This window comes from Ictalurus furcatus, chromosome 20, assembly GCF_023375685.1.
Source record: "Ictalurus furcatus strain D&B chromosome 20, Billie_1.0, whole genome shotgun sequence".
Taxonomy (NCBI): domain Eukaryota; kingdom Metazoa; phylum Chordata; class Actinopteri; order Siluriformes; family Ictaluridae; genus Ictalurus; species Ictalurus furcatus.
In genome coordinates this window covers 3,567,754-3,593,732 of record NC_071274.1, presented here as the reverse complement: position 1 = coordinate 3,593,732, position 25,979 = coordinate 3,567,754, and the positions used below count along the sequence as shown (strand labels likewise).

The following is a 25,979-nucleotide window of genomic DNA, read 5'->3' as shown; positions in this document are numbered from 1 at the left end:
CCGAAGCACAGGGAGAACATTCAAGCTCCACACACTCAAGGAAGGCAAAGGTGGGATTTCAGCCCTCAACCCTGTGCTAGTCACAAAGCCACCGTGCCCCCCAGCCGTGATCCATTTATTTCCCAATTTCTTAATATATAGGAGTCCCTCTTTGGTCTTATTTTGGTGTCTTAAATTAGCAAACAACCATCAAAACTTTACTCAGCTTTAACAAAACTTTTTGGATTTTCTTGAGAACTATTCTACATTGCAGTCCTCTAAATGTCCTTGCAAATCTTTAGCCAGGTCCCATTTTATCCTGAAGGAGGCATCATTTCACAAGGCATGAAAGCATTTCATCAGTATTTCCCTCCCTCTCTAGGACAGGGACAGGGATTGTTGTGGTGTTCTGTTTCTTCAGCATCATTTGTCCACTTTGTACTTTGCAACATGATCACAATACAATTACATCTCATTTTACACACAGTATACGAGTACTGACCTTTCATAATCTGGTTCAAACTGTCTCTCATAAGCTAATATTATTCAGAATAGCTTTCATTCTCTGTCCAAGACATAGTTCTGCCCGAACAATGCAGTGCAAAAGATAATCCAGTGAAACATCTTCCCAACAAATACGAGTCCAAATCTGGCAACAAGTATGAGAAGTGTGCCTTTTTAATGAACAGCCCAAAGATCTAACTCATATCGATCGTAGCCAATAACGCCAAACACGTAAGGAATGTATTCAGTATAAATTATTACGTAGATATTATTGGACACCATGTAGGCTCTTTTAAAGATCCGAATAATGAGTAGCAATTTGTACTGGAAGTGTCAAGAAGAAATTGGTGCATCTTACATGGATGAATGCTGTATGGTCCAGCCATTTTGGAGTGAAATTTTGAAATTCTTGCTTGAGCTTGATGCTGCCAATATCCCCACATCTATATCTGTCTACTGGGGGAAAGCACCAAAATACCCAGTGTGAACAAGAGAGAACTCTCAGTAATGATTGTTGGAATTGTTACAGCAGCTAGAATAACATTGCAACACTGCAAATCATCCAGACCTCCAACTCTCAAGCAATGGAAGGTGTTGATGTTGGAAACGGACTCGTATGGAAAAAAAATTACGACCAGAATCGAAGGGAAAGGTCCTGTGCTAATGGGAATCTGGGATAATTTAATGAACTGGGTCACCTCTTGAAAGGTGTTTAAATTTATGCATGGATCTAAATGGTATCTAAATGCTGTATGTACTGTAGGCCACTGTTATGTTAACTTTTGGAAAACAGTGCATTTACCAATGTGAACTTGGCCCCACATGTCTATACATCTGGTATGTATGGTATTGTTCATTGTGTCTCCTAAATCCAGGAAGAGAGCCTGTTTCCTGCACATTATATTTGATTGGACCTTTTCACAAACCAAGAACAGTCATTTTAAGGATTGGACCCCCTCCTGTCTGACTCTATTATACTGTGCATCATAACTCTTGCTGTACCAATGTTTGAAAATAACAATAAAAACTTGAATGACAAATTATATATACAACATACTGTATGCAATATATGACAATGTGATAACATGGCCTTCCAAGACAGTGCAACCCAATAAATAGCAAAAAAAAAAAAACCCCACAAAATGTCCTAGTGAGACTGGATGAGTGTAACACAACAGTGAATATTAAGTAGAACAGATCTGCACAGTGTAAGCTTTTCTCTGGCTGTGATTGAGAGGCACACTGAGGCACAGCTCCAGGGTCCCTGGTTTGATCCTGAGCTCAGATTACTCTCTGTTGGTCGATGGTTTGACTACTCTAAATTGTGTGTGTGTGTGTGTGTGTGTGGGTGTGGTGTGATGGACTGCCATTCCATCCAGAGTGTATCCACACCTCTCGACCAGTGTCCCTGGGATAGGCTCGGAATCCGCAGCCATCCTGACCAGTATAAACAAAATAAAAACAAGAATTCATCAATATTAGTAATAAAATAAAAATCCAAATCAATACTATATCACCTTCTCCAAAGTTCTCTCAAAAGCATGAACAAACAAACAAAGAGCAAGTAGATCAGTGATTGCAACATGAACATCTACAAACATGCAGGCTACATATTCTTCAGCTGATGTTAATAAAGTGGTTGAGCAAGACCAAACAGATCCTGCGTAGCTGCCATTACTCTTTCTAGCCCTTAGGACACAACGCTGAACTTCTTTTTCCAGATTTTCTTGAAAGGCACAGACCCCACCCTTCAGAACACACAATGACATGCAGTGACATAATACATGACTAACTGAGATGTTATGTCTGATCATCGTAGTATCAGTTCGGTTTTACTTTACGTTTCCGAAAACAAAAGACTGACGCTTTTATTTCCGGTCTTAAAAACGCAGTACAGAGAAAAGTCTATGAATATACTGTACATAAAATTCTTATTTTTAATATTTAAAACTGTATAAAACAATAACATCAAATCAGCTGCTTCCGGACTTTACAGTTTTAAAATAAATAATAATAATTATTATTATTGTTGTTGTTGTTGTTGTTGTTATTATTCTTATTAAAGATTAACCACAGTCGCTTTTGAATTCTCGAATCTGATTGGTCAGAAGACAAGACGTTGATTCCTTCGGAAGAATAGCAGCTCAGATAGTAGTCCCTGCTGTAATTCAGATTAGAGGTTTATATTAATGCGCTCGTTCTTATCATTTATATACAGTGGTAACGACTTTACACAGGGACTTTCATGGCAGACGTTCCGCATAATAACCAGAACTAACTTGTCTCGTGGATGTTCCATAATATTAAATGTAACTAGAAATGGTTAGAAAGTATGTATTTTGTTCATTAATAAAAATAAAATGTTTAATTGTTAGCAAACTGTTGTGGTGTATGAGGAATAAACACTTCAGGACATGTTGTTTTTGGAAAATAATCAACATTGTTGACTGTTTTGTTTTTTTTGTTTGTTTTTTTTTCACCAGCACGGCCCGTCATATTCTATATCTTGTTAAAATCTTATTAGAAAATACCACAATATCTACAATATTTTGGAACAGTGAATTTTGACGTCATTTATTGATTTATTTATTGATATTGATGATATGTTGTCAGATTGCCCAGCTCTAGAAGCAAGTATATAAATATTTGGTCATGACATTATGGACGGTTTTTCATAAGGTATTTTTTTAATGTTTCAATTTCATTACTTATTAGCTTTGTTAGCTCTGTAGCTCTGACACAACTTTTTGACTGTTCGACAAAACTGTTTCTTCTAAACCCATCTTTGTTTTAAATTCTCTTACACACTAATACATGAATTCGATTTTTTTGTACTTGGGTTAATATTTCCAGACCAAAAAATAAGTATCTCTTGGCGATAAAATTATGTATCTTGATCCCATGACTTAAAAAAAAAAAGTAATGTGAAGTTATTTAACATGCTTTAGATGCAAGTTCATGTAATGAGGCCACAAATGATATTTCTATATTAACATTATTAATATAGTTATTAATTCGGGGCTACATTTCATTCGGGATTATTTAAAATATAATCACTATGTCACCTCAGTGGCTCCTTACTTTTTTCTACTTCTGTAGTTTATAAATGTGCTTTATGTTGAATTTCTCTTGGTTTTACAGCAACCGGCTTGAGTTTCATTGGATATTATTCATTAGATGTTGTTCTATGAACAACCAGAACTTACAAGGTCTGAAACCATCCAACATGTAGAAACGGGGTTTGAGAAATTGCTAGGTAGAGTTGCCCAAAACTGTTAGCTGAACAGAAAATTCACGAAAGGGCTGAACTTAAGGCATATACTCGCTTTGTGTCATTAAAATATCTTTAAACATGAATCCTAAGATTTAAAAAAAAAAAAAAAAAAAAAAACATGGGACATTTTTAAAAATCTTTTACATCATTTGTAGGGTAATGGTCTAATGTAATTGTCCAGGAACGCTAGTGTTTGCTAGTGTAATTGCCTAGATTGTGATCTAAAAAGAGGTCTTTTTACAGTCAAAACAAACAAGTGTTCATACTTCAAAAGCTTTTTTGCATTTTTGTAATATCTATAACTTCACGTCCAGCTCATTAGTTAAGATCGGAACTAAAATGTAGGAAGCGATGTATATTTTCTCTTCAGGATTACAGATGGATGCACAACCCAGTCGGTAAACAGAAGAAAGACGCCCAGATTGCTTTGTATATAAATAGTGGAACTGAAACATGACGGAATGGTTTGGAGTAAGAATGTTCCTCCGAAGCTCTGCAAAAACAACCCTTGTGAAAAGTGGAAGGCCGATGGTTCGCATAACGTCAGTCAGCATGTTTAGCCTCTCAAATCTCCCTAAGATGATAATAGTAAATAATATTTTCTATTTATATTTATTATCCCAGAATTTGTTCCAAACGTGTACTTTCACACTGCCACACGTGACATTCAGCAATGCATCAGGAGTCCGTAAATAATATTAAACTCAATGAATTATAGTGTGACAAATGACGTCGTTAATGATTACATGATTATATCATTGTGGTTTTATTTAAGTTGTAAAGAAATCAAATCTCTACAAAACTTTTGATCACGCATGACGTCTTAAGTGTCTTCTTGCTTCTTGGTTTTTAGTCAGTGGATAATGAGTTACTGAAGCAAAATAGCAAATAAAAATCTTTTTTTTTAAAAAATAGCAAAATAAGCCAAGATTCCAAGATGAAAACCGCTGCCACTACAGCCTACTTTTTATATTGCAGGTGATCGAAACCACACATTTAAATATATGTGAAAGACTTCACACTAAGGCCATAAACCTCTTCTATTTTTAGTTGCTATGTTGTTAGTTGCTAACAATCCATCCATTTTTCCATACCGCTTATCCGCCACAGAGTCACGGAGAGCCTGGACGTTATCCCAGGGAACACCACACATCACAGAGCACAATCGCACACACACTCACCCGTTCACACACTCACTTTGGACAGTTCAGAGATGCAAATCGGCCTACAATTCATGTCGTTGGACTGGGGGAGGAAACCGGAGTACCCAGAGGAAACCCCTAACCCCGGCCCAGAGGTGCGAGGCAAACAAGCTAACCACTAAACCATCGCGCCCCTTTATAAATAACAATGTTTTCAACAAATAAGTTACCAATAATAAACTGCTAGTCCTCATGGTTACATCAAAGCTTTTATTAGACAGCATAACAAAATGCAGAAGTGTGTGAAAATGCAAATTGTGAGTGCTTGCAAAACCTAACACCTCCTGCCAACTTCTGAGTCCAAAAACTCTTCACGGTAAATCATCCTTTTAAAGCTAAAATACACAACAATACAAATCAGCACTAACAGGTTTCAGTAAAATACAACTTTTCTACTTTTCCTGAACAAAATGAAAACTGTGTGTGTGTGTGTGTGTGTGTGTGTGTGGGTGGGTGGGTGGGTGGGTGTGTGTGTGTGTGTGTGTGTGTGAAACTTGGTTTCACAACACTGGTCTCGCTACTGTTGATGGAGGTTCCTGTTTGTCACTTGCTTACCGGCACAGCATTGGGCTCTGTCCCAAACAGCATACTACAAGGCTAGATAGTGTGTTAAAGTAATATTTATACTATACCTATGCGAAAGTACCACTCAGCAGATCTATAATCATACAAAATGCATAATTACATGCATATAACATCCTACTAAATAGTATACCAATATAATACTTGTCAGTACTAGTACTAGTGTGGCAGTATGCGGTTTGGAACAGAGCCCATGTCTTTCTTCATCTAACAGCCGGCAGAATCAGACGTTACTAGCCTCTGTGTGTGTGTGTGTTCTCTCTCAGGAGACAATAAGCGGGCACACGCACACACACACACACACACACACACACACACAGATGTGCAAGTTAGACCAGTCTAGCAGCCCTTCCTTTTAATCAGGAAGTCCCTGTGTGTCTACATTTATTGCCATCTTGCATGCTGTGCGCGCGCGCTGTAGTTTTGACAGCAATGCGTGCACTGGGACTCGGGATTTCTGCAGCTGCGCGCGCGCGCACACATACACACACACGCGCGCGCGCGCACACACACAAGCGCACATACGCACAGGGGAAAGGAGAGGAACGCGGACGATTAACTGTTCGTCAGGGTTTTAGGATCGGGGTAAGCTGTTCTTTGTCATACTCCTCGTGTGTTTTGGTTGTCGTTCGGTTTCTGTACCATGAATGCGGTTTATTTCAGTAATGAGAGCGCGTTAAACATTTACTTTCTTACAGACTGCAGTTTTGTTGATTTAAGATGTTTATGGTGCTAGAGGGAAACACCTTAGCCAAGAAACAAACCCTTAAGTGTCCAAAGAAACCTTGTTGAACCCATGATAGATAGATAGATAGATAGATAGACTCCAAGTTGAACCCTTCTAGGAGACCAATAAACACTAACTATCTAAAGAACCCTTAAAGATCCCTTGAATGTTACTTTCTGTCTGTCTCATGAATTCCCCAAGGGTGCTTTTGATACTTAGATCTCCAACCTAGAGGAAGTGACCGTTTATAGAGTACTAGATGGAAAGCATATTAAGGATATAAAAGAGCCTTAACTATCCAAAGAACCTTTGGTGTACCCATGGGATGGATGGATGGATAGATAGATAGATAGATAGATAAATAGATAGATAGATAGACACATGCATATTAGAGAGGAGTCCAAGAAGACCCCTTCTAGGGAGCCACTAACCATCTAAAGAACCCTTAAAGCTTGCTTGAATGTTATTTTCTATCTATCTATCTATCTATCTATCTGTCTATCTATCTATCTATCCATCTATCTCATGAGTTCCCCAATGGTTGTTTGGATACTTAAGACTTTTTTGCTTCCTTAAGGGCACTTATCTGGAACCCTCTCTAATAGAAAACACTCTGTTGTAGGATTTATTATTATTGAACCTTTATGGGTTCAACCCAGAGGAACTGACCATTTAGAGTACTAGATGGAAAGCATATTAAGGATGTAGAAGAGCCTTAACTATCCAAAGAACCTTTGGTGTACCCATGGGATGGATGGACAGATGGATGGACAGATGGATGGACAGATAGTTTTCCTATTTAAGAGGATTCCAAGTAGAATCCTTCTAGAAAGCCAATAACCTTTAACTATTCAAAGGACCATCAAAGAGACCTTGAAATATTTCTATCTATCTATCTACTTTCTATACTATCTTACTACTTTCATGGCTGCCAACAATTTTGGTGTAACTGATCTATCTCTTCCTTAATGTTATATAGAGATTCATACAGCTGAGTCTTTCCACCTCAGAAAAATAGAACCCAGTCATCACTAACTACCTAAAGAACCCTTAAAGAGCCCTTGAATGTTGTAACTATCTATCTGTTCACAGTGGATATAAAAAGTATACGCACCCCTGTCACGTTTTTTTTTTTTTTTTTTTTTTTATATATCAGAAAACCTAATTAAAAGGGGTGCGCAGACTTTATTTATATCCATCATATGTGTCTGTCTGTCTGTCTATCTGTTAGAGGTGGTCAGGTGTTAAATTGGGATTTGGGATATGGTAGAGCCTTACTATTTTTACTAGACTTTACTAGAATTTTTGGAACAGTGCCATTTTTAATTTATATGATTCTATATTTTTATGATTATATGGAACCTTTGACACCGATATTACGTATCAGTTTCTGTAAAGAGCAATAAAGAACAGATACTTAAGTACAGCAACAAAGTCATTGAACCTTGTTACTTCTTACAGCTGTGTTAGGCTGATGGGCGGGGTTATTGGTTATAACTTGTCTTAGGCTGTTATTAATATGATATCCAGCACAATGGCTTGTTTGCATTCCAACAATTTTAATGTGCAGCGTGAGTCAACTTTAAGGATCTGTTGCTTGAAGTACTGTACGTTCAGTTCGAGTTCGTCTCTGGCAAACAGCTGTATGTTTGTCATGCTTGCCAGATGTTGCTTCTGTCTTTAATCTTGCTTTGGATTCAAATCGTTGCTTTGCTTACTTCTAGTTTGCCATCGGAAAGTTCTATACAAATGTCAAGCTTGCCCTGGAAAAATAAAGTTGTCTCTTCAATTGCCCGAGTGGAAAAATTCCACCCTGAATTACTTTTGCATGTTAATTTTTAGAATCGACATGTGACATCCAAGACTTGTTTTGTAACGCAATTCGCGAGTCGTATTTCATCAGCACGTTGGTCTGTTTTCACTTCGGTTAACAGATTCCCTCAATGCAGTTCGTCGACCTAATGATTGTGATGCGGTAGGATTCAGCCCTCATGTCTACCTTAAGAGAGCGATGCGGCGGCACTTTAGTCCTTTGGGATCATACTCGATATCATATGTTTGAGATCGTAGTTTTCACTCACAGTCTCTGTACTCCATTCACGATGTTGATGTGGGCGAAAATTCCTTCTTTTAAGAACGAATGTCCCGAAAATGATAACGATGATGATATACCTGTCTTTATTGGTCACGTATACACAGTGATACACAGTATACACGTATACACAGCACAGGGAAATTCTTTTCTTCGCATACGCCAGCATGCCAGGAAGTTGGGGTCAGAGCGCAGGGTCAGCCGTGATACAGCGCCCCCCGGAGCAGAGAGGGTTAAGGGGCTTGCTCAAGGGCCCAACAGTGGCAGCTTGGCAGCACCGGGGCTTGAATCCCAACCTTCTGATCGGCCTTAACCACCACTGCCAAAAGATGTAAATACTTGTAACGTAAAAATGTCATCAATATGACGCTATCAATGGTGATAGCACCATTATATCATGAACCAGATGGAATGGTTGGCCGTTATCGTGGTATGAAAATTTAATACAGCCACGTGAATGGCATCTACTCACGTTGGGTTGTCACCTCGATCCCATCATTAGTGTTGGTCCTTGAGATTCGTAGTGTTTATTCAGTGTGACACGAATAGCTCTTTGTATCCACTGTTATAAATATACAGCATGTATATAAATATATATATAAATATACAGCATGTACAAGGCGATTGTATATAAATGCAGGTGAAAGGCAATTTGTTTGACGAAACGTGACGTTCTGTAGGCAAAGCAGCATCTCTGCCCTTTCGAGCCTCATCTTCTGACGCCATTTTCTTAGAGAAGTGATACAGCTTACGTCAGATTTGGAGAAGAGGTTGGAAAAAGGTCATGGTTGATCTTTTACAGAGTTACATTCTTTACTAGTGAGATCTGTGTCTTGTTGAAGATGCGCTCTACGCACCGCTGCATGTTTGGGTAGGACTCGGAGTAGAGCGAAGCAGATTTTACCGAGTGGTATCGTCTTCAATTCGACACATACTCGGTGCTACCTTCCACAGCGATATTTTAAACTTAAGGTCTATTCATCTGTATTTTTATTTATTAATTTATTTTTGTCCTGTCAGATCTGGCACACTTCTTTTTTCACAGGAACGAATATACCGTATCGGTGCGCATTACCAATTTAGCTGGGAATTGGTGTCTTGGCGCATGAATGCAACAAACCTGGAACTACTTTTTCACTGCTCCAGTTTCGTAAATTTGAGAAGACACCATAGAGAAGCGTCGGTAAGACGTTCTTCCGTCTGTGCTATTCTAAGAGAATTGAATTGTTGTAGTTTGAACGAACTTCTACGAACTTTATAACCGTGTACGGATTTAATGGTTGTGAGTCAAATGAAAATCGTAAAATTGTAGAACGTACACAAAGGTCAAGTTATTTAAAATGGAACACGTATACACTGTTGTGACACCTGTTTGCATTCAACAACAACATCAACAACAACAACAACAAAATAGGGTTTCGATTTGACGCATTTCATTGGTTTCCTTGTTTCATTGGTTTGCATTAATCTTGTCATGCTTGTTTTTAAGGGTTTGCTTGCGCATATTTGGCACAATATACACCTGTACCTGTTACTAGCAAAAAAAACCAGAAATAAAATACCTACACGCATACACTAGATGAGAGAAACCATCTAGGAAATGCCAACATAACTGCGGAATTTCATTGTGTGAATTTGATCAAATCGACTCCTAGGGCCTGTTGTGAGCTGTACGTATTTTTAGTCAAACTAACACCTTTATCATGTTTTAGTAGTCTTTCTGAAAAGCTTAACTGATTAAAGGTTCAACAATCGATGTAGTAGAAAAGAAGAAAAAGCGAGCCAGTGAGAAATATACGAAGGGCTTTCCTTTATATCCTTTATATGGATGGTCATGCGTACTCAAAATGGCTGCCTTTGACATGTTTTGGTCATTTGGAGCGTCCTTAGAAATTGACACTATGCCTCATACCAACATTAATATTCGGCTCAGTATAGCACCACGTGACACTGTGTCTGCAACTGGCCAAACAAACAAAAAGCATTGTGTTGTGTATTCATCTACGATGTGAGACCGTTATTGAGTACTAACACTCAGCGGTTTTCCTCTTATGTGTTTTAAAAGCCTCTCATGTCACCTCCAAACCTACCGAAAGGTCTGTTTTGCGTACCAGTCTTCTGGATTTTCAGGATTAGTAAATACTTTTGGACGTAAGGTCAAGGGTTTTTGATCCGAGACGCAGATCATGACAACAATCACGACGACAGTGGAACGTTTTAAAAAGAAACAAAGCTCTTTCATTTCGTTTAACATCGCCGTGCTTGAAAACGCTAAACATCTGACAGTTGGACTCTTAACGGATGTCCATTTTAATCCTCCAGATTAGTTGACAGATGTGTAAGTCCTATGAATAAACATACCTGTCCGCTCTCGCTATGTCTAACGTTATGTTTTTAGACGTCTTCTCAGAAGATGTGGCTTCCGTACAGAGGTTGAGGCTGACTAGGTGTTTGGTGGTGTGTGCGCTCTATTTAGTGACAGCGGTTTCAGGGCGTTTGCTGATAAGCGTGGTCTGGTCCTGCTCTCCTTTTTAGTCTGTGTAAATATTTATTGTGACAGATCCTGCCTTGTCTCTCCCAAACCTGGTGGGGAAGCCAGCACAAACAGCAGCGATGGTCTCTTTGTTTTATCATTCAACACACACACACAAACATCTGTTCCGGTCGATTATGACTACACGACTGGGTGCGTGATGGTTGCATTCTCACAATGATAAGATGCAGTTTTTATTCAGTGTGTTTCACATTGTGAGCGAATTTAAAGGAAAATCTTTTTCGAACTTTCAGGAAATGTTTTCTATGTAATCGTTGTTCCCACCGCACAACCTCCTAAGAACGCCGTGCTGTACTACTATGAAAACGTGAGCACGAGAACGTGAGCATTTATGACTTACACTGAGTCAAAAATGGTGTTTATTGTTTGCGATGATTACTGAGAAAGGATACAAAGGAATTATAATATACGGAATGACCGTAAATGTACCCAGGAAATATTTTAGATGGAATTTTTTTGTATTTTTTTTTATTTTACTGCACTTCATTTGCTAACAGTGCTGTCTTTATGAGAAGTGATAATGCAGCCTTGAACATCTGCTGCCCTGAAGGTTCACAAACTGCTGAATCCTAGTGGTCTCGTTAAGCAAAAACAAATACTCGATTCCTTTGGCTGTTCTATGCAGCGTTTTTCCCCCTTCTCGGCTAACAACGAGACCTATTGTTAACTCTATCCAAGTTGTTGTTAGCCAAGGGATAGATAGAAAGTATTAAAATACTTTACTGTAACTCTAACCTGGGTGCAGTATAATCTGGAAGATCCATTTTAAGCCTAATGAAGAGAGTCATGCTGGCTCAGAAAGTTTTTTTGTTTTTTTTTAAAGGCTTCCTTCCTTCCTTCCTTCCTTCCTTCCTTCCATGGCTACTTTAGACTTACCGGACTCTTGAAACTTCTCCTTTTGTCTGCAAAAGCAATCGGACTTGCAAGTCTGACGCTAGCGCAGGACAGTAACGTGGGTATTTTCAAACTGTGGAAGGATTCTGGATTTAGTCTTAAATGATAAAAATGATCTACGTTTTGAAAATGCCAGAACATTGATATTCAGTGTATAGAAAGTGATGCATGAGACTGTTTTTTATCTGTGGGTTGGATGTCAAGATTGCATCCATTAAGGAGTTATCAGTGACGCTAAAAGTTCGGCATGTTATGATGGTGTTGTTAACATGGAATGTTGTCAGAATTGGTGAACTCGGGGATTAATTATGAATCGAGGGACATGGTGGCTTAGTGGTTAAGCCTCGCAGCTCTGAGGTTGGGGGTTCAAATCCCACCTCCCACGAGCTTTCACGTACTCCGGTATGTAACAGTACAGCTTCCGAAAAGCAAAACACACCCGATGCACGTTCTTTATTCTTCATTTTCTAGAAGTCGAGTTAAAAAACCTTGCTGTATCTTTTTGTAGTTGATTAAGAGATGGTACGCCGCCATCTTGCTCCGACCAAAGTGACTCGAACGCACCTGATGTCACCTGGAGGGACTTGAACGCATCGATAGGCTCCGGCTCCAAGCTTCCCCGCGACCATGTGTAGGATAAGCGGTATGGAAAATGGAAGAATGGATATTTTAATAATCATGTGTGTGTGTGTGTGTGTGTGTGTGTGTGTGTGTGTGTGTGTGTGTGTGTGTTATGTAGTTGTGAAAGATGCAAGACTAGCGCATTTCATCCTAAAGAGTGGACAGAAGGTCACTCGTGTGCCATGGCTCAGTTTAGGCTGCAGAACGTGGAGGACTTCTATGAGATCGGAGAGATACTGGGCAGGTGCGTGCAAAAATTCTTTCCAAAAAACTTCTTTTCGAAACGAAGCTAGCCTGGTATAACGATTGACAGAGTAAATGCAGGAGTTAGTATTAGCACTGTACAGAAAATAAGCGATAATAAGAGATATTAAAGACGTTCACAGCTAGAATTTCAGCACTTAAAGTCTAGAGATATTTGAGGCTGGTGTTTTGCTTCTGAAGATTTGTGGAAATTTGTTGGCAGTGGACACTTCGGGCAGGTGCGGGAGCTGCGAGAGCGAACCGGCGGCACGTGCTGGGCAGGGAAGTTTGTGAAGCTCCGCCGGAGCGCGAGCAGCCGTCTGGGCATGGAGCGGAAGAGCGTGGAGCACGAGGTGACCATCCTGCAGAGTCTGCAGCACGTCAACATCATGGCCTTACGCGACGTCTTCGAGAGCCGGGCCGAGATCGTCCTAGTCGTGGAGCTGTGAGTAGCACGTTTTTACTTCCTATATGTAAACAATATACTGTATATAACCACCTACGGGTGTGGCGTAATAGGAAAATAATCAACCGCGGAGTGGTGCGTTGGAGCTCGACGCATCTGAAGCGTATTACGTTTCTTCTCGAGCGACAGCAATTTCCCACAGCATCCACTGTTATTAATTATAGTTTATCGTTACATTTCACGTCCAGGAAACGAGCTAGTTCTTTTTAATACTTATGTTGTAACAGCTCGAAACCGTCAGTCCGTCAATCAACTCCCACAGTTTGTTATGTTACAGAGAAACAAGGTTGTTTTTTTTAAAAGAACATGAGGGTTTAAAGGGTGTTGAGAGAATCTCGAGTGGTATTAAACAGATTAAATCTGAAGAACGTCACACGGCGACGTTTATATTTTTAGCACCTGCTTTTTGTCATATAGGCAGCTTGTATTTCGATCTGACTATTATAGCAGATTAGCATCGGGGGGGAAAACGGGAGGATCAGATAGCACGGGGAATACTGCTCTCTCTGCTAGGGTTGCTGAGGAACACACACATACACACACTCGCATCAATGGGAGGTGTGTAGGCTCGAATTTTCCACTGGAGAACCTTTGGCTGTGGCTTTCACATGCTCATACACAATGTAACGACGATAAAGGCACTGATGAGGCTGGGTATTTAAGGACAAAGGACCGACGCGTGTGTGTGACATACTGGATAGCGAAAAAGGGTTGATGCAAATGTTTTAGCGCCCACCGTCTTCACGCAGCGCACCTGGACACTGTTTGTCTTTGTTTCCAACAGGTCCTTATTTGTAAGCTGTTTAAAGCCGGCGCTGACAATCGGAGTCTAAACCATCTATGGTGCTCCTGAGGATTTTACGGGCTTCTCAGCCCCGAAGCGTATCTCACGGGGGACTGAGATGTCTGAGAACACTGAGAAAAGAATGCTTTTATGTTGTTTTTTTGTTTTTTTTTTTGATGTTTTGATATTTACATTCCCAAAGTAACATCAAGGTTAAAGAAAGATAAATGGCTCTGTGGGGTTTTTGGTTGTTTTTTTGTTGTTTTTTTTTTAACCAGTTTTCAGGGAATTTGGGGTTTTAATAAACAGACTAAACGTTTATACATCCCAGAGTCGAAGCTGTTCTGTACTGGCGAACGGGTTAAATTCCTCCGAGCCGACGTGCAGGACCGATCAACAGTTACCGGAAACGTTTCTTTGCAGTTATTGCTCCACAAGGGGGTCACGCCAGATACTGAAAGCAAACGTTCACATACTTTTGCCACTCACAGATATGTAATATTGGATCATTTTCCCCAATAAGTAAATTGCCAAGTATGATATTTTTGGCTCATTTGTTTAATCCGGTTCTTTTTATCTACTTTTAGGACCTGTGTGAAAATCTGATGATGTTTTAGGTCGTATTTATGCAGAAATATAGAACATTCGCAAACTTTCAAGCACCACTGCATAAATTATTATTATTATTATTATTATTATTATTATTATTATTATTGTTACTACTACTAATAATAATTGTGTCTGTCTGTGGTTTAGTATCCGTGGCGGGGAGCTTTTCGACTTCATCGCAGCGAAGGAGAACGTGACGGAGAACGAGGCCATCGACTTCCTGAAGCAGATTCTGAAAGGAGCTGGCTTCATGCACAGCAAACAAATCGCCCACTTTGATCTGAAGGTGAGGGAGTAAACTGTCTGCTCCTGGCTCACAGAAACTGACACCTTCATTTTCTAAACGCTCTATTTCAGAGCAAGTGTGGAGTGTTGCTAATTTCGTGCTGGCTGGGCGTACTGTATACCAGCTTCTCTCCGTTTTATTTTTGTGGTCAGAAACAAAAGCACTAGCGTGAGGGGTGACAACGGAAATCTCGTGTCATAAAGTGGTACATTTGAGCCCACTTATTGCGTTAAAACATTAGCTCTACCCCCTACCGAGACCCACTGAGCTCACACACAATGCCACAATGTTTTTTTTTTTTCCTGATTTCTGGATTAAAAGTCCTTCCCTTGTGGATGTTCAGTATTAATGTCAGTCCACTACAGTGTAGGCGGGTTTCTAACGAAATACAGCTGACTGAATTATTTTATTTATATAATGACAATAATATGCCTTATTTTAGTGCGTTATCATCAGAAAAATCAGGACTTACTTAAGTCCTTTAATCAGGGACAGGACAGGAAAGTGCATGTGAAGAGAATAAAAAAGATTCACTCACATTCACATGTCAGAAAGCGCAAAAATATTTAAAGGCTCCTTATATGTGTAAGTGTAGGCATGATTTATTTCTTGACCTTTGACCTGAATGGAATGTTATGTGGAGAATTTGTGCACATCTGGAAAATATCTGATGTGGACCTGGGGTTACATTCCAAATCTTTTTTTTATCATTATTATTATTATTATTATTATTATTATTATTATTATCCAGCCTGAGAACATCATGTTGTCGGATAAGAACGCAGAGCATCCCGAGATCAAGATCATCGATTTCGGACTCGCCCACCGCTTCGACCCGGGAGAGGAGTACAAGAGTCTGTGTGGCACTCCTCAGTACATAGGTGAGAGATAGTGTGTCTGTGTGCAAGCGTGTGGGTCTGTGTATGTGTGAGTGTGTGCGTGTGCTGTTTTTTGGGGGGGGTTTTTTTCACTATGAGGATGCAAAATGACCCTAACGACAGGAAAACGCCCTCACGGGGGATGTGGTGTCTATCAGCAAAATGATTTTCAAAGGGTAATGTATGAAATTGAAAGGATGTCCTTTTGCTTTATAAGGTCAACGCTTAAATGTAGCCACAGCGGTAAGAGCTAAAGAACGGAAAACCCCTGTGGTGGTGTTTTTATGACACTTTTCATACACAAAATGCACCTCAGAGTGCTTCACGGGGAAATGAAAGAGATCCAAAAATGAAATATGAGCAGTAATAACAATAGGATAGATAGGTAGATAGATAGATAGAAATCATCAAGAAACAACATGAGACGAATAAAAGTAAATAAAAACAGAAGAAATCATCAAATTGGTGGTTATAAAAGAAAAACGAGAATTAAAGTCAATCCAAAAATGGACGCAAACTTAAACGCAGAGTTTGAACGAGAAAAAGTAAAACAGAAGAAATCATAAAAATGGAGTTTGTGAAAGAAAACCAAGCGTGAGAGTAGGTTTAAAAAAAAAACAAGACATCTTAAAAAGTAGATTTTTGAAAGAAAAAGCAGAAATTACAACAGAAATCATAACAATAGAGTTTGTAAAAGAAAACCAAGAATTAGAGTAAATAAAAACAGAAGAAATCATTAAAAAATAGTGTTTGAAAGAAAATAAACAATAGAAATCGTATAAATAGAAGTTGTAAACTCAAAACAGGTATTGGTTAAAAAAAATAATAAAAAAATTAAAGAATCAAAAAAAGAAAAACACGAATTAGAGTAAATAAAAGCAGAAGGGGACACGGTGGACCTTTTTTTGCCTCGCACCTCTGGGGTTAGGGGTTCAAATCCCGCCTCCAATCTGTGTTCATGGAGTTTGCATGTTCTCCACGTGCTTCAGGGGGTTTCCTCCGGGTACTCCGGTTTCCTCCCCCAGTCCAAAGACATGCGCTGTAGGCTGATTAGCATCTCCAAATTGTCCAGAGTGTGTGAATGTGTGTGTGATTGTGCTCTGCGATGGTTCAGCACCCCGTCCAGGGGGTGTCCCCTGCCTTGTGCCCCGAGTTCCCTGGTATATGGTTTGTTCGAGTCATGTCGGAAGGATCGTATTTACGAGCTGAACGCATATAGACGCCACCACATTGTGCCGTGGTGGGTTGGCACCCTGCCAGGGTGTCCCCCGACTTGTGTCCTGAGAAAGACAGAAGAAATCCTCAAAATTTAAACAGTAAAAAAAAACATAGAGTTTGTAAAGGAAAAACAAGAATTAGAGTAAATAAAAAACACTTAATAGAATCTGTAATAAAATAAATCAGAAGAAAATAAATGACTAAAATAATTGTATAAGTGTATATATATATATATATATATATATATGTTATACATATAAGTGTATATATTTGCTGTAGAGCAAAGTTGCCTTCAGAATAATTAAATTAAATGACTACATTTTTTAAAAAAATACCGTAAACAGTAGTAAATGAAACAAAGTCGATATTTGGTGTGACCAAAAAATAAAAATAAAAGTATTCTCTGGTACAGTGTGTGCATTTTTATAAGGAAGTGAGCTGTAAGTTTTATGGAGCATCTTGCAGAACCAGACACGGTTCTTCCAGAGACTTTGACTGTCGCACTCGCTTCTTATTTTTGCAGCGAAACCCAGCAGGCTTCACTGTGTTTTCTGAACTGGAAAAAAATATAGGGTGCTAAAACTTTTGCACAGAACTGTAGACAAATATTTTTTCTTTTAATATACTATAGTATGTATCTTATAATCAATCAAACACATCGTCTGTCATGTTATACATATCTTAATCATGCTGGATATAAAGCAGCTCCCTGTTGTTCATGGAGGATGGATGTGTGTGTGTGTGTGTGTGTGTGTGTGTGTGTGTGTTGGATGGATGCTGTGTATTTTGAGCTCTAGAGTATTTTGAAACTAGCAAACAGGTAGTGGTTTAGGACAGGAAGAGCCGAGTCAGAGCACAGTTCAGGTGGTAATGAGGTGTGAGGTGAGATCGCAAAGCCCTCAGAGTCTCCTGTGTTCTGCTACACCTTCATATACAGCTTCACAGTCGGCATGACACGCCTAGTTTGTCCTCATGCTTTTCTTGCTGTCCCGTTGTGCGTTGGGCTTTCGAATCTTTTTCTAGCCATGGATTCTGTTTAGCTGAAGAAGAAAAAAAATGCACTGAAGCCCTCAGTACGGATTTATATAGTAAACTATTCAAAAGTGTGGATGTTTCTGGAACTTTCTCATGAAACAAACAAAACAGCATCATATGAATATTAATATTAAATCAGTATTCATATTAATTGATTCAATCAACATAATTATCAATATTAAATCTAATAAGGTTGACGAAATTTTTCTAAATCAGTAGTACAATTCGCACTCGCAGTTTTGCACCTGCGCGTGCGTCACCTGCACAGTGCCCCCTAGTGTTCAACAGCGCACAATAGCTACCAAACATAGGACTACGCACATAACACGCCTCCTGTACAATCGTATAGATTTATGTGTACATCGTGTACATCCGGAGGATTAAAAGCGTGTCCACTAGATGGCACATCAGAGCCAAAACGTTCCTGTCCGTTTATATATCAACTCGAACTGTAAAATGTTCGGTTGATGTAATACAGGGTGCTGTTGAAAAAAACCCCGACGAGCTGCTTGTCTAAACCTTCCGACCGTCGTCTTGACTGTTGTCATGAGCTGCATCTTAAACGAAACGCGACACTCTAAACGACCACAGAATGCACAGTTATACGCACGTGGTTACGGACAAGTATCATTCAGCTTCAATAGAGAATACAGTTCTACTCGAACGGTGGTTTTCGGCTCGGGCCGTGACACTCGATTTGGTGAGCAGAAAATCAACCTCACAGCTGACTCATGGCTGCAGCACATCTCGTGTGAAAAGTTGCACTCCAACACAAAGTCGAGAGCTAACAGCCAACATACACGTACGTTCTGTGCCTCTGTACTCATAATCAGAAAACAAAATGGACGACCCAGGATGGTAGGAAAATTATACATATATCCTACTAAACTATACGTCACAGTTTCAAACAAAAAAGTGTTTTATTCCTCATAAATAAACAGCAGCTCTGACAGGTTTATATTAAGCTTGTTCTTATACGTAGTCGTTTCTATAGTAACAGCTTCCACTGGGATTTGTAATAGTCGATGCTTCACATAAATGATTTAAAGTGCACCTATTATGGTTTTGAAACGTGCCTAATTTTGTTTTAAAGGTCTCCTACAATAGATTTACATGCATCCGAGGTCAAAAATCGCTTTAACGTGCTCATAATTTAAACTGCAGCGTTATCTTTTCCCCCCAGCGTCACAAACGACTCGTTAAATGATCCGTACTAAAGGATTCACTCTAAACTCCTCCTTTCAGAGAGCACACTCTGTTCTGATCGGTCAGACGTCCCAGTCTGTCGTGATTGTGAGCGAGCAGCCGATGAAGACCAGAGGCGGGGGTTTTTGTTACAAACCTACGTAGGTTAGTACAGGAGTCACTAACGAGTCGTTTCAGCCGTTCAGAATCGATTCCTTCTTTTGGGAGTCGATAACTCCGTTTGTCGTGCGCTTCGATTTTTTGAAACTTTGCAGACTTTTTACATTCACAAACAGCTCTATAGCACGCTACATCAAAGGGAATATTTGAAAAAGCACGATAGGTGCACTTTAAAAACGCGTCAGCTCGTGGATACGGTGATGTATTGTGTAATATTACACCATGGTGGCACAATGTTCCGAATTCGTCCCACTAATAAGGAATGACATGATGTGACAGTTGCAGCTCTGACTAAGAAGTTGTGACAGCAGCTCACTGCAGTGATGACAGCTCTGTAATTTCCCCTGAATCGAAATCGAGAATTAAATCAGACGATTTAACAGTGCTTTCATCTTAATACTCTACTGGTTTAAGTTTCTTTGTTTTTTCTGTATGTCTTCCCCTAACCTCTGTCTATCTTTTGTTTTTTTCTTTCACCTTCTTTCGTTTTCGTTCTCGCAGCTCCTGAGGTGATAAACTACGAGCCGCTGAGCGTAGCCACTGACATGTGGTAAGCTACACACAGCTTATATGACACATTGTTTCCTGTTGTAAAGGTTTTTGTTTTTTTTTTCTTTCTGTGTCGTTTCTCATGAGCGTGTTTTGTTTTGTTTTGTTTTTCCCGCAGGAGTATTGGTGTTATTACCTACATACTGTAAGTTCTTTGCTATAAGTGCGCTTTGTCAATCCGTAAATTTGTCCTAATTTGGACACGTGTAAATATTTGTTCATAAGTTTACACCCCCCCTGGCTCTTAACGTATCTTAAGCTTCTTGAGCATCAGTGAATGTTTGCACCTTTTGTAAGAGCGGCTTTAAGAGATATTCCTAAAGTTCTCACAGTCCTTCAAATGAACTTTAACATCTCGGTGCCAGATACCACAGCAAACTGACGTCTTGTCAATGTTTATTTATTTATTTATTTATTTATTCATTTATTCATTCAATTCACCTTTAACACAGCGAACTAAAACTGACAAACCGCTACTTTAACATTGTCTTCCATTCAGATTAAGTGGTATATCACCTTTCCAAGGAGAAAATGACGAGGAGACACTAAGGAACATTGTGGATATGAAGTACGACTTTGACGAGCATTACTTCAGCCAAACGAGCGACATAGCCAAAGATTTTATTGAGAAGCTGCTCGTAAAAGATCAGAGGTAAGTTCATAATAATATGGAAATCATTTCCCACGAGTCCTGGTGTTAGAGCCTGTGTTTGTCTCTACACAGTGAGAGATTGACAGCTGAGGAATGTTTACTCCACCCCTGGATAAAGGTACGATGTGACTTTTGATGTTTTTGTCAAAATATATGTCATAGTTCTCTTTTTCAGGAGGTTAAATGATGGTTTTGTGTAAAAATGTACCGTATCAACCGGAGGGTCGGCAGAATTCAGCAGCGTCTGTAAACAAATATTTCACGGATCTCGTTTCTTTGTCATGCCCGAACATTCGTTTTGGCTTGACGCATCCGGTTTACGTCATCAAATGACATGAGTCTGGCTCCAGAATAGTATGAGCTGGTATTATATGACACTCGAAACCGTCATAAGAAAATACAATCGTGGCAGTAATAGTTTCAGCTGTCGTAGTGAAAGTAAACGGCGTCTTGAGTAAATAAAGATAAATGGAGTAAATTAAATAAATGGAGCTGATAAAGTGATCTTATAGATCTTAAAGTGATATTAAAATATCATATACCACAGTGCCGGTGTATTCTTGAATCTGATTGGTCGCAAGGTTTATATTAGTGCGCTCGTTTAACCTAGTTATCTTTTCTATATTTAAAGCGTTTCACACTGTATATAAACGGATTAAAAACAGACTTTTCTGTGAGGAGAAAATGAGTCTTGTGTGTATGTTTAATGTTTATTTAGCTTTTTTTTTTTGGAAGGAGTCTCCAGTGTCAGCACTTGGATCTAAAGCTGTAACTTTAAGTTTTCTGACATCTTTAGGACAGATGAGTTTGCGCTTTGTGGTGTCTAGGAAACATGACACGCTGATTTATTTTTTGCTCTTATTAACGTCAAAAGAGAGCGAGGACAGAGGTGCTGGGAAGTCGGATGGAGAAATGTGATCATCTTTATTACTGAACTCTTAGGCTAGTGCTGCGTGTCAGGATAACGAAAAAGACTAGCCTGGGAATCTCCGCGCTTAGTGATAAGTATGATGTCTTCTTTCCGTCCATTTCATTGTTTCTTTTCCTCTCTCCCCATGCTCTTTCTCTCTCTCTCTCTCTCTCTCTCTCTCTCTCTCAGCCACTCACACGTAAGCAGGCAGCAAACAGGAGTCGCTCGTCCATCAACTTGAAGAACTTCAAGAAGTTCAACGCCAGGAGAAAGTGGAAGGTGTGTGTATGTGCAAAAACTGGAATCACACTGCCATCTGTTGGTCAACTTGAATATTACAAGCGTATGGTCGAGAAATACTTTAATGTTCGAGGACACACATTTAATATCAGTCAGAAGCCAATATTTCATCGAATGACTTTTTAATAGTAGCCCTGAGACTTGACCTTTGACGTGACCCTGATCTTCTTGTATTCAGATGTCCTATAACATGGTCTGGGCGTGTAACAGACTTTGTCGTCTGCAGCTGCTCTGCAAGACAGCCAAAGAGGACGAGGAGCTGGTAAGGATTACATAAAAAATTCGTTTTTATGGTTATGATGCAGGATCCATCCTCATCCTCTGCTTTAGCTCATACACTTGAAATTGATCACGTAGCTTCTCTGTATTTGTATATACAGTACATAGGTTTCATCATGTACCTATAGGACGCTCATTTTAAAAGTCCATGTTTAAAAACGCATACAATGTTTTGTTAAGTTTGTATCATGCAGTAAATTGTGTATATTAAAAACCTGCATACTTTAAGCTCCAAAGCTATTTTTCATGTATCACAATATACTTTTTAATATACATTGTAGTTTAGGATATATATATACATGTATATTAATAGACATAGTACAGCCTATAGAATTTAAATAATGACGTAAATATAATTTTTGATTTCACTTAGGTACACCGTGGCACGGTTTCCTAAAGACATCAGCTGGTTTCTTGGTACAATTCTTCTGTCTCTGCAGGGAAATCCCAGATAAATCAGAAACCCTGTCAAAAAAAATTAAAAAATAAATAAATCTATTACCTATTAATATAAAATATTTAGGAAATAGTTACATAACAATAAAGAAATTACTCATTTTATTTATATTTTTTTAAAAATTCACTTTTACCACGTAATAAATACATCTATTAATGAATAATATAATTTATTTATTTATTGATTTATGTACTATATAATAAATTTAAGTCCACATTTATATTATGTAATCATAAATAAATATATCTTTTACCTAATAATAAAGAATAAATTCATTACATAATAATACATTTTAAATATATATATATTTAAATGTGAAAAATTCTAAATTCTATTCCTTAATAATAAAATAATAAATCAATTTACTATTTAATAATAGAAAAATGCTCAAATATATTAGCTAATAATAACAAGTCATCGGGATGTTTGGAAATCTGTTTGTTTGGGGGTTTTAAAAAAAAAAAATTGTAGTGCAGTGAGCAAAAATTAAGCATGTAATATTTATATAAAAAACTCTAAGGTGGCTAGTTCAGTACGTTCTGTACAATACTGCACACATGTATGTATATTTATCTGTATATTCGAATGATATTTCTTTGTTTTTATTCATCTCAGGCCATTTTTTAATTATATTAGAAAATATAATATAAATATAATTAAAATATATTTAATTATATAGTGTTACTCTATAACCTCGTGTTCGTTCTTCGTCCTCCAGAGAAGTTGCGAGAGCGACCAGGAGGACACGGAGACCAAGCCGGCCTCTCTCATCCGCCGCAGACTGAGCAGCAGCTCCTGAACCTCACCTCCATCTTCTCCCGCGTCTGTCCTCGGGGGGAAAACGTGTCACAGGGTCACGCAGTATCCCCCGGAGCTCTCCGGTCGTGCACTCGTGTTTATTTCAGAGTTCACTTCATGCACAGTTCGACCTTTATTATACGGATGTGTTTTGAACGAGCGTTACCGTGCGTACGGCAGCCATATGAGCAGATATCATTACACGATTTCTGAGAAGAGTTTTTTTTCAATTTTATGCACAGATTGATGTGTGAGGGTTTCAGCACACACAGCACTGTAAATACCCTTCTGTAGGGATGAATATGAACTAGTGTCATACATCACTAGCCTTATGAAGTCTGTTTTGAAGTGTCTTTGGTTTACATTTAATTTTTATGGTTTGTTTGTTGTTGTTTTTTTTTTTTAAGTTTGAGCATATTTTAAAGGGAAATTATCCATTCGAGAGGATAAGCTATTCAACACAAACTGTCGGAGTACCGTGGTTACATGTGAATTTCACAAAAGCCTCGTAGCTTTAAGATTACTTTCAGCCCAAGCTAAAAAGACTGACGGCCATCTTTACACGTCTCGGTTATCCTAGTTAGTATTATGCCATGATTGAGGTCTGGTGTGTTTGGAATAACTAATTATAGGTTCTTCATCACATCTGAAAAGAGAGGAGAACAAAATAAGCACACCCTGCCTTGTAGCGTAAAGCATAGATTATTAGATTATTAGATTATATATTTAAGCCAAGTTTAGAGTTGTGTATCAACTAAGGAATATTTTTCTTTTCTCTTTTTTCTTGTATCATATAGCCTAAAACATTTGCGATTTTGTTACGCTCGTAAATGGTGCCTCCTTAAAGTCTCAGCTGTCCAGTACGCAGTAAATTCACTGCAGCGCCGGAAACGTGCCACAAAACATCTTTTACTTTTACGTTTATTCTATATTCATTACATAAATTGCTTGTTGTGGTTGTTCCTCTAACAGAATCATTAAACAGCAGAAAAAGGCACTCGTTAAGGATTCTGGCATTCAGAAAAGCGTTCGCCCGATCATCGGCAGATCGCAAGTCCGAATCCCGAGGACGCCTGAGCCATCGGTGGGAGTGAAATTGACCATGCTGTCAGGGTGGGAGAGATTTAGTACGTTCTCTCCCTGTCAATCAGAATGACACTCGGCAATCTTGGGCGTCTGTCGGCGCATGTATACGGAAGAGGGCGGGTAGAGCCTTTCCTCCAAGTGTGTTACACTGCCCTGTGTTTCGGCAGGTCGAAAACCGTTGTTTCGTTTGCTTCATATGTCTCACATGGAAAATCCAGAGGAAAAAAAAGAAATCCAGATTCTTTGAATAAGCAAATTAGACAAGCAAATTAGACCGTAGGCTGCTTTGTAAGTCAGTGTTCCTTGGCTTACATTTGCATATTGGAATCTGATTGGCTCTTACAGTTTATCATGCAATAACACCGGTCTGTCACAAGTCCAGCACTCAGATTTTCTAATAAGATTTGCTTTTACACTTTAAACATCCCGTGTGTTCAAATGAATCCTCTGAAAATATTTCATTTCAATAATAATAAGAAGGAGAACATTAAGAGTGATTCCAAGCCTAGACTCTCAAACTTGACACTAGCCCTGAGCCAAAAATCTTGTGTTTGCATGACAAATGGTCTACACTGACACACAATCTCCTCAGCTCAAAGGAAACACTTTGTCTGCTGATTTGCCGTAAAACTCGAAGGTCTACGCACCCTTTGATCTAAATTTTTTTAAAAGCCATTATTCAGTAACCCGAAGAGACAAGGCTGGTTTGTTTGCATACAATCTGTCTATAAATAACGAAATTCGAAACCGTCTGTTAGCTCATGAAAGGACGAAAGTTGCCCCGAGCTCAGGGACGGCATCCAAGAAACGCTGCATGTAACACAAACAAGTGGTTATCGACCGAATGATTGAAATCTAGGTTTGAAAGTGATATATTAATTCTTAACTGCATTTTCAACTCTATTATAGTATATATGTCCTGTTATTCATTTCACTGTGATGAAATGGGAATGTCTTGGAGTTTTTAAAGAGCTTTCTTGTATTAGAAAAAAAAAAATGTGACGCTTTTATTGTTTAAAATGTTTTTTAAAAAAATTTTAATGCTTTTTTTTTTGTACCGTCACGTAAAATAAAACTTTAAGCTGTGTGAGCTGTTTTTTTGGTTTTTTTTTTTTTTTTTTTTACGTATTTGATACTGAAATTTTGTTGAAAATAATACGCTGTTCCTAAAGTCCATTTGATAATGTCGCAAACCGAAACCCGGCTAAAATGGGTTTTTGTAAAAGGACGAGTTACCGTGGAAACGCTTAGCAGGAAAACAGACAAATGCTCGATCTGGAGGCCGAGCGATGCAGAACTTTGTGAGCGATCAAATTTTTTTAAATGCTAATGATTAACCCTTTCATGCACAATGCCTACAATTATGGACAGTCCATTTAAGGCGGTTTTTAAGAACTTAAAAGACATAAATCACCTCTACCATTCCTGTAATTTAACATTAACCATTATCCTTATTTCTCTTGCTCTCTATTATGATTATTTGCCATTTATTTATTTATTTATTTATTTATTTATTTATTTTTAAAATGTACCAGACTTTTTTTTTTGTTTGTACTTGCCATCAAACACTGTATGGGCTAAATGGGGGAAATGGAGCCTACATTATGAGCTATTGATGGACTCAGCATTTCTTCA

General features: G+C 38.7%; 1 protein-coding gene across 2 annotated transcripts; it reads left to right on the top strand.

The window, feature by feature from the left end:
- The first annotated feature begins 5,807 nt into the window (after positions 1–5,807).
- LOC128623825 (death-associated protein kinase 2) lies at positions 5,808–25,431 on the top strand. 2 transcript variants are annotated; one of them, XM_053650929.1, is made up of 13 exons: positions 5,808–6,126; positions 12,548–12,673; positions 12,896–13,117; positions 14,679–14,817; positions 15,569–15,698; positions 19,815–19,863; positions 19,981–20,007; positions 20,362–20,514; positions 20,587–20,632; positions 21,614–21,703; positions 21,903–21,986; positions 22,377–22,420; positions 23,179–23,251. In XM_053650929.1, the coding sequence occupies exons 2-12, from the start codon at positions 12,612–12,614 to the stop codon at positions 22,398–22,400; spliced, it is 1,026 nt and encodes a 341-aa protein (XP_053506904.1). In that variant the 5' UTR covers positions 5,808–6,126; positions 12,548–12,611; the 3' UTR covers positions 22,401–22,420; positions 23,179–23,251. The 2 variants fall into 2 exon arrangements, with proteins under 2 accessions (XP_053506904.1, XP_053506903.1); XM_053650928.1 differs by lacking the exon at positions 22,377–22,420 and having other exon boundaries at positions 5,819–6,126; positions 23,179–25,431.
- Positions 25,432–25,979: the final 548 nt, after the last annotated feature.

What these genes read in the sequence shown, in the direction of transcription:
- LOC128623825 (XM_053650928.1), top strand. Translation starts at nt 12,612, where the DNA reads ATGGCTCAGTTTAGGCTGCAGAACGTGGAGGACTTCTATGAGATCGGA. An exon ending in GGTGTTATTACCTACATACT is followed by an intron (nt 20,008 to 20,361) that starts GTAAGTTCTTTG and finishes TCTTCCATTCAG; the next exon opens with ATTAAGTGGTATATCACCTT. An exon ending in CCAAAGAGGACGAGGAGCTG is followed by an intron (nt 21,987 to 23,178) that starts GTAAGGATTACA and finishes TTCGTCCTCCAG; the next exon opens with AGAAGTTGCGAGAGCGACCA.